The following is a 15,891-nucleotide window of genomic DNA, read 5'->3' as shown; positions in this document are numbered from 1 at the left end:
CTCTTAATGAAGGTGAAAGAGGAGAGTGAAAAAGCTGGCTGGAAACTCAACATTAAAAAAAATAAGATCGTGGCATCCAGTGCTATCATGTCATGCCAAATAGATGGAGAAAAAGTGGAAACAGTGGTAGACTTTATTTTCTTTGGCTCCAAAAATCACTGTGGATGGTGAGTGCATCCACAAAATTAAAAGATACATATTGTAATTCAACTAATCTTCAATAAAGTATATATATTATGGGGAAAAAAAAGGTACTTGCTCCTTGGAAGAAAAGCTATGACAAGCCTAGACAGTTTATTAAAAAGCAGAGACATCACTTCACTGACAAAGGTCCATATAGTCAAAGCTATGGTTTTTCCAATAGTCATGTAATATGTCAGTTGGACCAGAAAGAAGGCTGAGTGCTGAAAAACTGATGCTTTTGAACTGTGGTGCTGGAGAACACTCTTGAGAGTCTCTTGGACAGCTTGGAGATCAAACCAGTCAGTCCTACAGGAAATCAACCCTGAATATTCCTTGGAAGGAGTGATGCTGAAGCTGAAGCTCCAGTTATTTGGCCACCTGATGTGAAGGGCTGACTCATTGGAAAAGACCCTGATGCTGGGAAAGATTGAAGGCAGGAGGAGAAGGGGATGACAGAAGATGAGATGGTGGGATAGTATCATCGAGTCAATGAACATGAGTTTGAGCAAACTCTGGGAGTTAGTGAAGGATAGGGAAGCCTGGTGTGCTGGAGTGAATGGGGTCGCAAAGAGTTGGACACGACTGAGCGACTGAACAAAAACAAAACACTTTTAAACATGGTATTGCATTTAAAAAATTTTTGTTTATTTATTTTTTACACTATGCTGAGTCTTCAGTGCTGCTTGGGCTTTTTTCTAGTTTTGGCGTTGGGGGCTACTCTCTAATTGCGGTGCTTGGGCTTCTCTTGTTGCAGAGCACAGGCTCTAGGGCGCTCAAACTTCAGTTACTGCAGCACATGGGCTCAGTAGTTGTGGCTCCCAGGCTCTGGTGCACAGGTTTAATATTTGTGGTGCATGGGCTTAGTTGCTCTGCAGCACGTGGGATATTCCCAGATCACAGATCTAACGCATATCTCCTTAATTGGCAGGCAGTTCTTTACCTCTGAACCACCAGGGAAGCCCCGTCAGATTGTTTTTTGTGGTTGCTTTTGGTACGTAAATTGTTGTATTCGATGGGAATATACATTTAAAGGCAGAAACAGTTGAGCCTGTCATTAAAAGAGGAGACCATTGGTATTATATATTTGGAATTGCTTTTTATTATAATATATAATTAAGAGTTCTTTAATTATCTAAATAAATTGTTTTCACATCTAGATCGTGAAACAGCAAAGAGGAAAGACTGAAAAAAATCTTGTAGGAAACCTGCTGCTGTGCATTTTGCTGTTCTAGTCTTTTGAGGTTGTCTTGATTAAATCCAGACTGTACTTCAGGTGGCTTTTTTATATGCATTTGTTGCTTTTTTCAAAGGGGAAAGCAACCATGCCCAGTTTTGTTGTTGTTGTTTTTTAATGCCTTCTTTGTGATTCTCAAGAGATATTTTGGAGTTCATTTTTTTTTTTTTTAGTTCATTTTTGAAAGTCTGTGCCAACATCGAAGTGCTGATTGCTTTTGGTAGCTGCCCAGTGAAGTGTGAAGCACTGCAGTGAGAGCTAGGAAGCAAGGAGCGTGGTTAGAGAGACCGAGAAAGGAAGGGGCTGCTGCTGCCTGTCGTCTCATGGGCCAAGTTGGTTTCTGGAGATTTAATTTCTGGTCATATATCAACAACGTGCTTATTTTATGAAAAAACATTTCTAGTGGTGTAAGAACTGTTCTTGGCTGTACTGTGTAGAGATGAATGCTTTGTACAATAGGTGGTAAGAAAAAGAAATACAAAATTAGGTCCTTGAGAGCATCTGTGGGAATTGAGATTTTTGTTACTCTGCAAGCACAGGCTGGGAGGCAACTAGGGGCCCAGAGTGTGTTTAGTCTGAGAGATAAGTGATCAAAGCAGTGTGGTGACCTTTTATGAGGCTTTAGGAGAGAGAGCTGAATAATTGAGGGGTGGGTCCAGGAAAGATAGAGAATGTCTGGGAAGCCTCTTTTGTTTTGGCAGAACAGAAAACTATAGGGCCAGAATTAGCAGAAGCTGTACAAATGAGGAAATGATTTAACTACAGTTACTGTTTCCCTGTGACATTGTTCAGGTCTGATTCCAGAGTTCCTTTTGTAGCTGTGAATAAAATGGAGAAGGCAAAATTGGTGAAGAGGAAAACAAAAGCAGGTTTTACTTTTTAAATTGCCTTTCAGTGGGGGAAAAACCACCTCCATTACCAGTTAACACAATAATAAACACTTAAGCTGTGCCAGCCGCAATTAGGCCCTTACAGACTAACTCATTTAATTACCGGAACAGTCCTATGGCAGATATTCTTATTTTCCCCATATCACAGATGAGGGCATGAATTCTGGTTAACTTGCCTGAGGTCTCACATCTAGGACTGAGAGAAATAGAAAATGAACTGGTGCTGTCTGACTCCAGAACCCTCATTTTTTTTTTCTTTTAATTGAAGTATAGTTGATTTGCCAACATCTACTGAATCACAGAAAAGGCAAGGGAATTCCAGGAAAACATCTACTTCTACTTCATTGACTATGCTAAAGCCTTTGTGTGGATCACAACAAACTGGAAAATTCTTAAAAGAGATGGGAATACCAGATCACCTTACCTGCCTCCTGAGAAACATGTATGCAGGTTAAGAAGCAACAGTTAGAACTGGACAAGGAACAACAGACTGTTTCCAAATTGGGAAAGGAGTATGTCAGGGCTGTAGGTTGTCACCCTGCTTATTTAACCTATATGCAGAGTACATCATGAGAAATGCTGGGCTGGATAAAGCACAAGCTGGAATCAAGATTTCCAGGAGTAATATCAGTAACCTCAAGTGCAGATGACACCACTCTAATGGCAGAAAGTGAAGAGCAACTAAAGAACCTCTTGATAAAGGTGAAAGAGGAGAGTGAAAAAGCTGGCTTGAAACTCAACATTCAAAAAACTAAGATCATGGCATCTGGTCCCATCACTTCATGGCAAATAGATGGGAAAACAATAGAAGCAGGGAGACAGACTTTATTTTCTTGGGCTCCCAAATCACTGCAGATGCACTGCAGATGGTGACTGCAGCCATGAAATGGAAAGGTTTTTGCTCCTTGGAAGAAAAGCTATGACAAACCTAGACAGTGTATTAAAGAGCAGAGACATCACTTTGCTGACAAAGGTCCATCTAGTCAAAGCTGTGGTTTTTCCAGTAGTCATGTATGGATGTGAGAGTTGGACTGTAAAGAAGACTGAGCTCAAGGAGATACAGCCAGTCAATCCTAAAGGAAATCAGCTCTGAATATTCATTGGAAGTACTGATGCTGAAGCTGAAGCTCCAATACTTTGGCCACCTGATGCGAAGAGCCAACTCATTGGAAAATGATGCTTTTTCCAATGCTGGGAAATCAGCTCTGAATATTCATTGGAAGTACTGATGCTGAAGCTGAAGCTCCATTACTTTGGCCACCTGATGCGAAGAGCCAACTCATTGGAAAATGATGCTTTTTCCTGATGCTGGGAAAGACTGATGGCAGGAGAAGGGGGCGACAGAGGATGAGATGGTTGGATAGCATCACTGACTCAGTGGATATGAGTTTGAGCAAACTCTGGGAGATAGGGAAGGACAGGGAATCCTGGAGTGCTACAGTCCATGGGGTCACAGAGTCCAGCACAGCTGAGCGACTGAGCAGCAGTGTAGTTGATTTACAATGTTAGGTTCTGGTGTACAGCAAAGTGATTCTGATATAGATATATATATCTTCTTATTTCTATTTTCTTCTTGATATTCTTTTCTATTATGATTTATTACAGGACATTGAATAGAGTTCCCAATGCTCTGTAGGACCTTGTTGTTCATCTACTTTTATATATAGTGGTTTGTATCTGCTAATCCCGAACTCCTAATTTATCTCTCTTCTACCCTCTTTTCCCCTTTGGTAAACATAAGTTTGTTTTCCATGTCTCTGAGTCTGTTTCTGTTTTGTAACTACATTCATTTATGTCATATTTTAGATTCCACATATAAGTGCTATCATATGGTATTTGTGTTTCTCTTTCTGACTTACTTTTTAATACTCTGAGATTGAGTATATAGTTGACCCTTGAACATCAAGAGGGTTAGGGTGGTGACCCTTTGCAGTTTAAAATCTGCCCATAATCTGAGTTGACTCTTTGTATCCGTGGTTTGGATCCATGGGTTTAACCAACCCTCGATTATGTAGTACTGTGTGTTTACTATTGAAAACAATCCACATATAAGTGGACCCATGCATTTCAAACCTGTGTTGTTCAAGGGTCAGCTATGTAGTAAACACATATCCTGTTTTATAAGATTTAGAATCTAATTTTGTTGTTTTAAATGATTAGGAAGTTTTATGATTGTCAGTCTTTTGCTCAAATCTACTTTATGGTAATATACGTTATACCATTTTAATATATTTTGAAAATACACTATTCTAAGTTGGGAAGAAGCTGCTTATAGGTTTAGTTTTGTGGTTTTGGATATAAATTTAAGAAAAATGCCATATTTCTTAAATTTGGGTATAGAAAGCTTTTGGAAATGGAAGTTGGTGCTGAAGATATCACTGGGATTTTTAACAAGCTCAAAACATGCTGTTTTAGAAAAGTTAAAGTTACACTGTTGCCACAATGATATGTTAATTGTAGTTGCAGGCAAAATCTTTAATAGTTTGCCAACAACAGTGTAATTGCTACATAGAGACTTTGAGATATTAGATAAACAAATTTATTCTGGAGAATAAAAGGGCTTTTTGAGTACAACTCTTGTTTTGACTGCCTTGTTTTCTAGGACTTAGTAATTAAAACATTATTTCTGCATCTTGATGCTGAAGTAACAAAGTTGGAAAGAAGGCAAGGGAAATAAGGGGGTTAATTTGGGGGATTTAGCAATCTTTTAAAAGCTAATTTTGACTTGGTTGGACTCCAAGAAAGAGAAGATGGTCTTATGGTTCATCAATAAAACCTATAGAACATTTTATAGAAATCATTTTAAAGGCATTTCCATTTATCTTGGATAAGGGTCTTCAGGCCTTTACATGAAAGATGCTATCCTGTTCACTCTTCTCTAGGTCTCCTAAGGTGAGGGATATCAGCAGGAAGAAAAAAAAGTTTGAAGACAAAAGGGGCAAGGTGTGAAAGTTGCAGGGGAGGATAAATAAATGTGAAGTTATCTACCCTGTGGACTTGGGGAAGATACAATCAAATCACACCTTCAGTTCTAAGGCTGCCTTTCTGATTTATGAAGGGAGACTTAAGAAAACAGCCTTGAAGCCAGATGAGATGTGGATGGTGATGGGAGCCAAGGCCCAGAAGTGAGGATGAACAGAGTGAATTATGGGGATGCGAGTAGATCACCTGAACAAAAAAGACTCTTCCTCTGGGGAGTCCAGAAGATGGTTACGATGATAAACACTAATGACAGTAGCTAACATAGCCTGACTTCCTTTGTCTCTTGTCTCTCAGGATCCTGTGCTTTCCTGATTGCCTGCCTTCCTCACAGGCCATTTTCTTCTCTTACCGCATTTCCTGTGTTGAAAGTACACCAGGATTTCGTCTCTTCTCTTTGATATCTTTTTCTTCTCCAGAGAAGACAGATTCCCTAGGTGCTTTCATCTAGGCTCAAGGTTTTAAATGTCTCTGAGGTGACAGTAACTCTCAAACTCATTTCTCCAGCCTGAACCCCTTTTTAGAACTCTAGACTTGTCTACCCAACTGCTAGCTTAATTGTACTTAAATAACTGAACTGAACTGAAAGATCTAAGAAGTTATCTCAAACTCAGCATGTCTTCAACAGAACTGATTTCCCCTCCTCACCCAGCTAAAGTGGCTCTTCCTTCATTCTTCCAATTCTTTTAGTTTCTTAGACCAGAAATACTAGAGTCACTCTGGTCTTCCCTCTTTTTCTTACAGGCCATGTGTAATTCATCAGTAAATCAATTCTGTTTTCTCTGCTTGCACCATCTCTCCTGAACCTGGTTACTTTTATCATTTGCACTCTTGTCCAAGAACACTCCAGTAGCTTCCTGTCTTTCTCCTTCTGCTTTTGTTCCTATACAGTAGCCAGGGTCCTATTTTAGACATGGCTTAAAACTCAACATTCAAAAAACTAAGATCGTGGCATCCAGTCCCACCACTTCATGGCAAATAGATGAGAAAACAGTGGAAACAGTGACAGACTTTACTTACTTGGGCTCCAGAATCACTATAGATGATGACTGCAGCCATAAAATTAAAAGATGTTAGCTCTTTGGAAGAAAAGCTATGACAAACATAGACAGTGTATTAAAAAGCAGAGGCTTTACTTTGCCAACAAGAGTCCATCTAGTCAAAGCTGTGGTTTTTCCAGTAGTCATGTATGAATGTGAGAGTTAGACCATAAAGAAAGCTGAGTGCCGAAGAATTGATGCTTTTGAACTATGGTGTTAGAGAAGACTCTTGAGAGTCCCTTGGACTGCAAGGAGATCCAACCAGTCAGTCCTCAAGGAAATCAGCTCTGAATCTTCATTGGAAGGACTGATGCTGAAGCTGAGGCTCCAATACTTTGGCCACCTGATGTGAAGGGCTGACTTATTGGAAAAGACCCTGATGCTGGGAAAGATTGAAGACAGGAGGAGACGGGGGCTACAGAGGATGAGATGGTTGGATGGCATCACATACTCGGTGGACGTGAGTTTGAGCAAGCTCGGAGAGTTGGCGATGGACAGGGAAGCCTGGCGTGCTTCATTCTGTGGGGTTGCAGAGTGGGACATGACTGAGTGACTGAACTGAACTGAAACCTCATTGTTTCACCCCGGTGCTTTAAATCCTTTCTTGGTTTCTTGTCACTTTTAGAATATAACTAAAGATTCTCACCTTGACCACACGATCTGGCTAGCTCTCTTACTTCACAGGTCATTATTGTTTATAATGGTGGCCCTGCAGTACCCTAAATGTCCTGCAGATCCCTGCTCAAACATCATCTTCTCAGACATGGCAGTCTGCCTGTTCTTATCACTCCTCCCACCTCCATTGCCATTTTGTATCTCCTCACTCTTCTTTAATTTTCTTCACCAGGTTATACTATCTCTCTTAGTTAACTGTCTGATTTCCTGGTTAGAATGTAAGCTCCTTCAAGGCTTTCACTGGATACCTTCTTGCTTGGGGCATGGTAGGCACCCAAATATTTGTTAAATGAAAGAATATTGTGAGTATTTACTTCATGCTAGGTCCTGAGCTAAAACTCTTGACATTGATTGGTGTCCAACAATTCTATAAAGTTAGGCTCTATTATTATATCCAGTTTACAGATAAGAAAATTGGTGCTTACTGTTTATTATGTGCCGAGTTATAGATGAACCCTAGAATGATATTGGATACTCACAGTGGGGTTAGATCAAATCTTCTGTAGTATTCTCTTTTCTTCACTGTTAAAATATTTGATAATATCTTCTAGAAATATTTTCTGGATCATCATAGGTTTTGATTATTGAATATTGGGTCAAATTGTAAGAAAAAATTCCATTTTGGATCAAGAAACACAATGGTTTTCGTATAGAAGTGGACCTTTCTTTCTCCTGGCCCCTACAAATGCCACATACTGGAACTTATAGGTTTCTGATGCCTGATGCAGTTCTCATGGGAGTTTTTATGTAAATGGCAAGTAGAAGTTCCCAGATGTTCTACAGTGGTGGTTGTGTTCAGTGTAATTGGCCTCCATGCTTCCATTCATGCTTTCTTCTAGTCTTTTCTACATGCTGTGGCCCATCTATCAGGCTTCTCATTGGTCAGGGATTCACCTGCTCCTAGGAGTCTGCCCACGACCCTGAGATTTTAGTGGTTTTCTACTCTTTGCTGCTCACTGCACTTGAACTTCACCTGTCAAAACAGTACCTGCGATTCACATGCTTCTTTTTGCCCCAGGGCTGCTTAGTGCAGTTCCCTGGCCTGGGATACACTTTGCCCAGTGGTTCAGAGCCTTGGAGTCAGATGGTCTAAATTCCAGTTCAGGCTCTGGCCTTGGGCAGCTCAGGTGCTCCGAACATGAAGTGGAGATGATGATTGCATAAGGTTATTGTTCGGGTTAAATGAGTGAGTCCATGTGATGTGTTAGCACGGTGCTCGGGACATACGAACTGTTTGTGCTCAGTCGTGTCCAACTCTTTGTGGTCCTATGGATTGTAGCCCACCAGACTCCTCTGCCCATGGAATTTTCCAGACAAGAATACTAGAGTGGGTTGCCATTTCCTACTCCAGGAGGTCTTCCTGACCCAGGGATCAAACTCTCGTCTCTTGTGTCACCTGCATTGGCAGGTGGATTCTTTACCCCTATTGCCCTCCTGGGAAGTGTTAGCTAATATTATCAGCACTGTCTCGTACTTATCCTTCAGCCTGGCTTTCTCTTTAACCAAGTCAGAGTCTACTGACTACAAAGTGTCTGTTTTTTGTATATTTCCTTTTATATATTCCTGTTTATATGTTCTTATAGGACCCAGTGCTTGTGTAGTATGGATCTTGCCAGAATTTGAAAGCATGTATTTATTTTGTGGGATTGTATGTCTGTCCCCTCCATTGATTTTGAGCTCTGGAAGGGCAGAAAGAACTCTTTCGCTTGCCAACACATCCCTAGCCCAGTGCCTGGGACATAGTTTGTACTTCATAAATGTGCTCGGTACATGTGCCCAATAAAGAAAGAGCTGTTTAACTTTTCCTTTGTTCAGTTAGGATCTTGGAATATTCTGCAATAACCCTTCCTTTGAGAAAGAGTGATGTTAGTGTAGAAACTAGATTTGTTTCAGACTTGGGAGCTCATTGAGTACACGTACGCATACACAGGACAGGGACCACTGGAAGATAGGCAGAAAGATCAGGAGCATGGACTTTTCTGGATGGATGCTGTTGGGACAGTACTTTTGTTGAAGGGCTTTGAGTGATGCACCATTCTGGTTGTAGCTGTGATACTCAACAGTGATTCAGCCACTTCCTGTTGAGTCTCTGCTCTGTGCTGGGCATTGAGCCAGATGCTGAGCACCTCACCCTTCTAATTGAATGTATGTTTCAGGGGAACTACTTGGGAAGGTGGAACTACTTGAATGCTGAGAACTTAGCATTTATTTACATCTTCTAGTATTTATGATAGGGCAGTGCCTCTTGGGTGTGTGCCTTGTGTGTGAGGTCAAGAATGTGTTTCACACCTACATAAGTAGTCTCATGCAAGGCAAGCTTATCATGTATAGACGACAGGAGAAAATTTTGCAGCAATAGATTTCAATGGTAAGATACCTCTGTCTGCCATGAGATTCTGAATTTCCTGTGAAATACGAACTGTGAGTTGTTGTTGTTTAGTCACTAAGTCGTGTCTGTCTCTTTTGCAACCCCATGGACTGTAGCCTGCCACACTTCTCTGTTCATGGGATTTCCAGGCAAGAATACTGGAGTGAATTGCCTTTTCCTTCTCCAGGGAATCTTCCTGACTCAGGGATCAAACCTGTGTCTCCTGCTTGGCAGCAGGTTTGTTTGTTTTTTTTTTTTTTATTTTAAAATCACCAAACCACCGAAGAGACAATTCTGAAGACCTGGGGAAGAAGAGGGTTTCTGAATACCCATTCCACCCTTGTGCCTCCAACGTACGACTGTCCATTATCCTTGCCCCTCCTGCTGACCTCCATCAATACTTCTTCCTATGCCTATACTATTTAAAACCTGGTCATTTTTCCTCTTGTTCCTGGTTTACCTACTACTGCTGTTTCCTAGAAACTGTATTTCTGTTCTCTGGGTTGAAATTTAGATACCTCCTTCCCAGACATTAATGATTCTTGCCAGAAATGTTGGCTACTCAGGGAGAAGACTCAGGAAGCAAATGGTGTTGAGAGAGCTACCTTCCAGTTCACACATAAGCATCACCTACTTACCAAGTCAGCACTGTGAGTGATATAGAAAGAGGAGTCATGGTTTCCAGCCACAAAGAAGTGACAATCTATAAGGAAAGATAAAACTAACAAATTCATTGGCTCTTTGGTATATATTGAGTATCTACCATGTGTAAGGCACTTTTCTGGTACTAGAGAGTAGAGCAGTGAATGAAACAGAAGTTCTGGTCTCATGGAACTTACTTACACTTCAGTGACTCATATAATAAGTCAGGTACTTATGAGAGCAATAAAGAAAAGTCAGGCAGGGTAAGAGGATGGAGAGTGAAGGGAATGCTGATTTAAATCGGATGGTCAGAAGAGGGCCCTGTGATAAAATGATGTTCAGTTGGAGACCTGTGTGAAATTGGGGAGTGTGCTGGTCAGATACCAGGGAGAAAGCATTCCTGCAGAGTAGTAAGTACGGAGACCCTGAGATGAGAATGTATGTCTGTCTAGTAAGAAGGCCAGTGGGACTGGAGTGAAGGGTGCTTCTTTGGAGAGGAGGTTGCGGAGGGAGTGGAGTTTTGTTCAGTGTATGATCAGAGGGTTCCCTGGAGGCTCATCTTGGAGCTGGTCTGGATTGCGTCTAAGAAGGATCATTACCTGCAGTGTGGAGATGAGCCTTTTCAGAGGCCCAAGGGATAGGTGGGGAGCCCAGTTAGGAGTGTTGCAGTCATCCAGGTGGGAGAGAAGGTGGCTTGCCCCAGGATGGTGAGAATGGTGGTGGTGACAAGTTGTGAGATTCTCAGTATATTTTCAAAATGGAACTGACAACATAGATGAGATGTGGAGGGTGAGAGAAAAAAGTCATAAGTGATTCCATGATAGTCTACAGAAAATTGCTAGTGGAGGTGGGTCCAGATCTGGAGTATACAGTGTCTAGAGAAATCTTGATAGAAGAGGAGGACTCAGATGCAGAAGGAGTCTTAAAAAGCTGTGTGAAATAATTTTATATGAAATAAAGCACCATGAAGTATAACGCAGCACTTTATAAAATAGAATTATGTTTAACTCCCGTCCTCAAAATATACCAGGAATCCTTTCCTTGAAGAAGAAGTATTGATTTATCCTAGAGAAAGCCTGTACACTGATGACACTTGACCCTGGGAGGCATACTATATTTGTAATACCTTTTGCATTGGTGAAAATATGGTTTAAATGTTGAACGTATTCATTAATTGCTATAGTTCCATTCACATGTGAGTGCTTTTAGTTCAGTTCAGTTGCTCAGTAGTGTCAGACTCATTGCAACCCCAAGGACTGCAGCACACCAGGCTTCCCTGTCCATCACCAACTCCTGGAGTTTGTTCAGACTCATGTCCATCGAGTCGGTGATGCCATCCAACCATCTCATCTTTTGTCATCCCCTTCTCCTCCTGCCCTCAGTCTTTCCCAGCATCAGGGTCTTTTCCAATGAGTCAGCTCTTGCATCAGGTGGCCAAAGTATTAGAGTTTCAGCGTCAGTCCTTCCAATGAATATTCAGGACTGATTTCTTTTATGATTGACCAGTCGGGTCTCCTTGCAGTCCAAGGGACTCTCAAGAGTCTCCTCCAACACAACAGTTCCAAAGCATCAATTCTTCGGTGCTCAGCTTTCTTTATGGTCCAATTCTCACATCCATGCGTGACTACTGGAAAAACCATAGCTTTGACTAGATGGACCTTTGTCAGCAAAGTAATGTCTCTGCTTTTTAATATGCTCTCCAGGTTTGTCATAGCTTTCTTCCAAGGAGCAAGTGTCCTTTAATTTCATGGTTGCAGTCACCATTTGCAGTGTTTTTGGAGCCCGAGAAAAGAATGAGAGACAAATTAGAAGCCCTGCACTCTGTTTTCACTCATTTGACTTTGATACAAGAATCACTGTTTTAAATATTGCCCAGTGTTTTCAGTGATGGAGTTCTTTCTCTCTTTGGTGAAAGTTGATAAAATTTATTGTGTTTTTTTTTTTTTTTTAAACTACTGGTATTTTACGTGTATACTGCATAGGTATATACTGTTTTGGTTTTTCTTTTTTGTTGTTTTTCCTGAAAATGGTACAGGATTTAATGAAATAAAAATTGTATGTGACCTCTGGAGGGGACATTCATCTGAGTGCCTTCTTGATGTAGGGCAGCACAGAGGATCCATAAGACATGGTCCATGTACCAAAAGGATCTTTAATAGGGTGGGAGCACCAGAGATTTGATGTCATGTCTCAAGAACTCCAATATAGCATTGATTCATTGACCCTTGCCAAGAAGTTGAATTCTTATATCATGCATTAGCTTATTTTACCAGTAAACTTTTCTCACTTTGGTTTAAAAAACCCATAGAATATGGGTTATCATACCCATTGAGGGAATTTAAAACAAGATAAACTATCTAGTTTTGAAAATTAGCATTTGTATAGTGCTTTCCTCAATCCTGTGAACTAGGTGTTACCTCAGTTTTAGAGAGGATACAAAAGTGTAACAACACCCAAGGTCATAAGAAAATCTAAATATATTTCTTGTTCTTACTGACGCTGGTCCTCTGATTACAAGTCCTATATCCTTTACAAATGTACACTCTCCTCTCTCCCTTCTTTTATTAATGGTTGGAGACATCCTGTTTCTTAGTCGACTTAAAGGAAGTGAGTTAGATTTTAGCTGTTCAGAAAGAAAAATCCTCTGGCACGTCCTTTCAAAATGTGAATTCATTGCCCTGTCCTGTGAATTCAAGTGCTGTCATTAATATTTTATCTTTATCACAGTTTTTTCTCTTTACAGAGTTCTGGAGTCTTAAAATTCTTTGCTAGTAAATATATAATGTATTCAAGATAATATTTATGTAATGTGTATGTAAATATAAAGAATAGTATAAAACAACTCTTTAACTGCTGCCCATTCTAATATATAGAAATAACCTTTTCAGAGAGGGAGGTTGGGGGGGGGGATCGAGATGGGGAATACATGGCTGATTCATGTCAATGTATGACAAAAACCACTACAATATTGTAAAGTAATTAGCCTCCAACTAATAAAAATAAATGAAAAAAAAAAAAAAGAAACCAGCAGATAAAAAAAAAAAATAATCTATGCCTTCCGAGTCTGCCTACACTCCCGCCCCAACATGTAACAAGAATATTGAATTTTGCATTTTTCCAAGGTGTCTTATTTCATTTACCAATTAAAAATTTTAAAATATTGTGGGTAAATTTCATCTTGTTTGACATAACTGTTAACATAAATGGCTCTTTAAAATTGTTTTTATTTATTTATTTATGTTGAAGTAAAGATACTTTTGTTAATAATAAGGCAGTTATTTAAAAAGCAGTTTGATGTAGTCAGAAGTAGAAATAAAATGTTGTACACATGAACTTAATCTAATGTTGTAAACCAGTATTACTTCAATAAAATATAAACATTCAGTAGAAATTTGAAAAAGAAAAGGTGTATCTTTCTTTGTATACGAAACACTTAATACACAGCAAATGTGCCCCCACCGCTGCCAAAGTTTGTTAAATAAATTCATGCATCTGTGTGCTGAGTGGAATACATAATAGCTGGAAAGCAAAGCAATAGATAAAAATAAAAAGCAGCTTGATTTCGAAGCTGGAAGTTAGGAATATTTATTAGTTTCAGAAGTTTCAAAGATCAGGGAAAAGGGTCTGTTAAGGAAGAGGAAAAGGATTTTGTGTTCGCTGGAGTAGTTTTTCTTTTGCTTTACTAGAGAAAGGAGAACAAAGAGGGTAAGACTGGAAAACTTGCCCTTTCTTAAATTGCTCTTGGCAGATTGGTACTGCCGGTGAGTAGCCTAAGAGTGAATAAAGTATGGCTTAAAGTTTTCTGACAGCAGGTATTCACCATGGTTTTGAGTGGTGACGACTACTTCATAGGTCATTTCCTATATCTTGTGATTTTCCTTTTTGTTGAGCCACTGAAACCTGGAATCTGGTTCACCAAGTATGATGCTAATTTCCGTTTTCTTGGTAGAGTGTCTGTGTGGTCTTTCATCTTTTAGGAACTGTAATTCTCATAGTTCCTTGTTTCATATGGATGAGGAGAGTTCTGAACAATGCCTGCCATACAGTTTGGGTCTGAGGTGGTCATAAATGTGCGTACACATGCACATGCATAATCGCATGTATAGAAATGACTTACTGTGTTTTCCTTGGTGATCACTGCATGAGCGGAGTATTTGAGTAGTGGGTGTCTGGGCTTAGGAGCTGGACTCCCAAGATTCACATCCTGAATTGCCTCTAGCTAGCCCTGTAGCCTTGGGTTTTCCTTAACCTCTTTGTGATGGTTTCTTTATAAAATGGAGTTAATAAAGCATCTGCCTTTTAGGTGATTGGGAGGATTAAATAGGTCTGTGCATAGAAAGTACTTACAGCCGGATTAAGTGCTCCATGAATGTCGGCCGCTATTTAAATCTTGCAGGTAGGGCCTTTTGTTTTGAAACATACTTATTTGCTTAGATTACCATTTGTGTGTGGGGGAGATGTTCTTTCTAGAACCACGTCTCCTTGTCACATGATTATGTGCTGTGAGCCTTATTAATCCTCTGTCAGCATTTGAAGTTGGAACATAAGTGTGGCCATACCCTGTGGAATCCAGTGAGAGAGAACTAGGCACCGTAGCAACTGTTGCTATTTGTGTCCCAAGCAGCAGCTGCCCATGGGACAGATTTATTTTTTAATCCTGACCTCACTGATAGCTTGGGATGTGGTCCTGCCTTAGAGAAATGGGTTGGTTGAGATGCCTGGTCTTTGAGGCGACTTCATGGCCACATGTTACAAAGATTCTATTCCATGTGAAATATGAGGTACTAAAGCTTTGTGTATGTGAGGGAGCAAGGGAGGCCAAGCCTCAGTATTCAGTCTAGTCCCTGAAGTATGTGACTGGATTAATTACACAAGAAATCACTTTTGATGTAAATAGTGATTCAGAAATAAAACTATCCTTCCAATGAATGCGTCCTTACTAAATGCTTTTCTTAAATGGATAATAAGATCTTTAAAAAGAGTTTGTTTCAAGCAGTGGTTGGATTAATTCAATAATTTTTCTACATTTTATTTTTAATGTGTTGATATATTTAAAGCCTTAATGAAGTACCTTGAAATGGTCACATGGCCCATTTCCAGATTTTTTTTCTTCGAACTTACCTAGATTCAGTCACAGAATATTTACTGAATACCTACTATATACCAAGCTCTCTTGTAAATCCTGGTGACATCTTGTAACTGTTGTTGGTCTGATTTTTTTTTTTTTTTGAGTTCTATATATAGACCTATCTATTAAAAATGTGATTGATTTTATTTTTCAGTTGCCCTATTGAGATTCAGTTGTGTGCGTTTACTGGTTTGAATGTTTTGAGCTTACCACATAATATCATGTTGTACTAACATTTAATTGAGTGACTTATAAAATCAAAACATTTTCCTTCTGCAGGTATCATTAACCCAAAGAACCCAAAGGAAGCTCCAAAGTCTTTCAGCTTTGACTACTCCTACTGGTCTCACACCTCGGTGAGTGTACCCATGGTGCAGTGCAGTAGAACATTGTGGGTTTTAAATGGTTTGAAAGAGCCTGCAAGTCCACAGGGAAAGCAGAGATTACCAACATCTAGGAAAATGAAGAGTAGGACCTTTTGCAGTGTGCTTTTACTTATTACAGGACCCTAAATCTTGCTGGCTTCTAGTGATTGTTCCTAGAGTTTGCTTCTGCATCTCTATTATACATTTTTTGTTTTTGTTTTTCCTGTTTTGCATTATACTAGGAGATGTTTTAAACTACTGCAAAGCCTAATTGCCAAGGGAAGAGTCTGTGAAAGGGACTGGAAAACATTCTCCAGAAGCTGTGTTTATTGAGAAATAACCACACTACCTGGAACGAGTTCAAAGAATTTTTTGTTGTTGTTGTTG

At 39.9% G+C, this 15,891-nt stretch overlaps 1 protein-coding gene across 6 annotated transcripts in view; it reads left to right on the top strand.

Moving 5' to 3' along the window:
- The window catches only part of KIF1B (kinesin family member 1B), a 150,450-nt gene that overhangs the window by 21,848 nt on the left and 112,711 nt on the right, over positions 1-15,891 (top strand). For all 6 annotated transcript variants that reach the window (XM_061160426.1, XM_061160425.1, XM_061160424.1 and 3 more), the window contains exon 3: positions 15,419-15,495. In XM_061160426.1, the coding sequence (XP_061016409.1) occupies positions 15,419-15,495 (77 nt within the window). The remainder of the gene's footprint in view (positions 1-15,418; positions 15,496-15,891) is intronic.

The sequence above is a fragment of the Dama dama genome, chromosome 14 (genome assembly GCF_033118175.1).
Source record: "Dama dama isolate Ldn47 chromosome 14, ASM3311817v1, whole genome shotgun sequence".
Classification (NCBI taxonomy): domain Eukaryota; kingdom Metazoa; phylum Chordata; class Mammalia; order Artiodactyla; family Cervidae; genus Dama; species Dama dama.
This window is presented reverse-complemented; position numbering and strand designations above follow the sequence as displayed.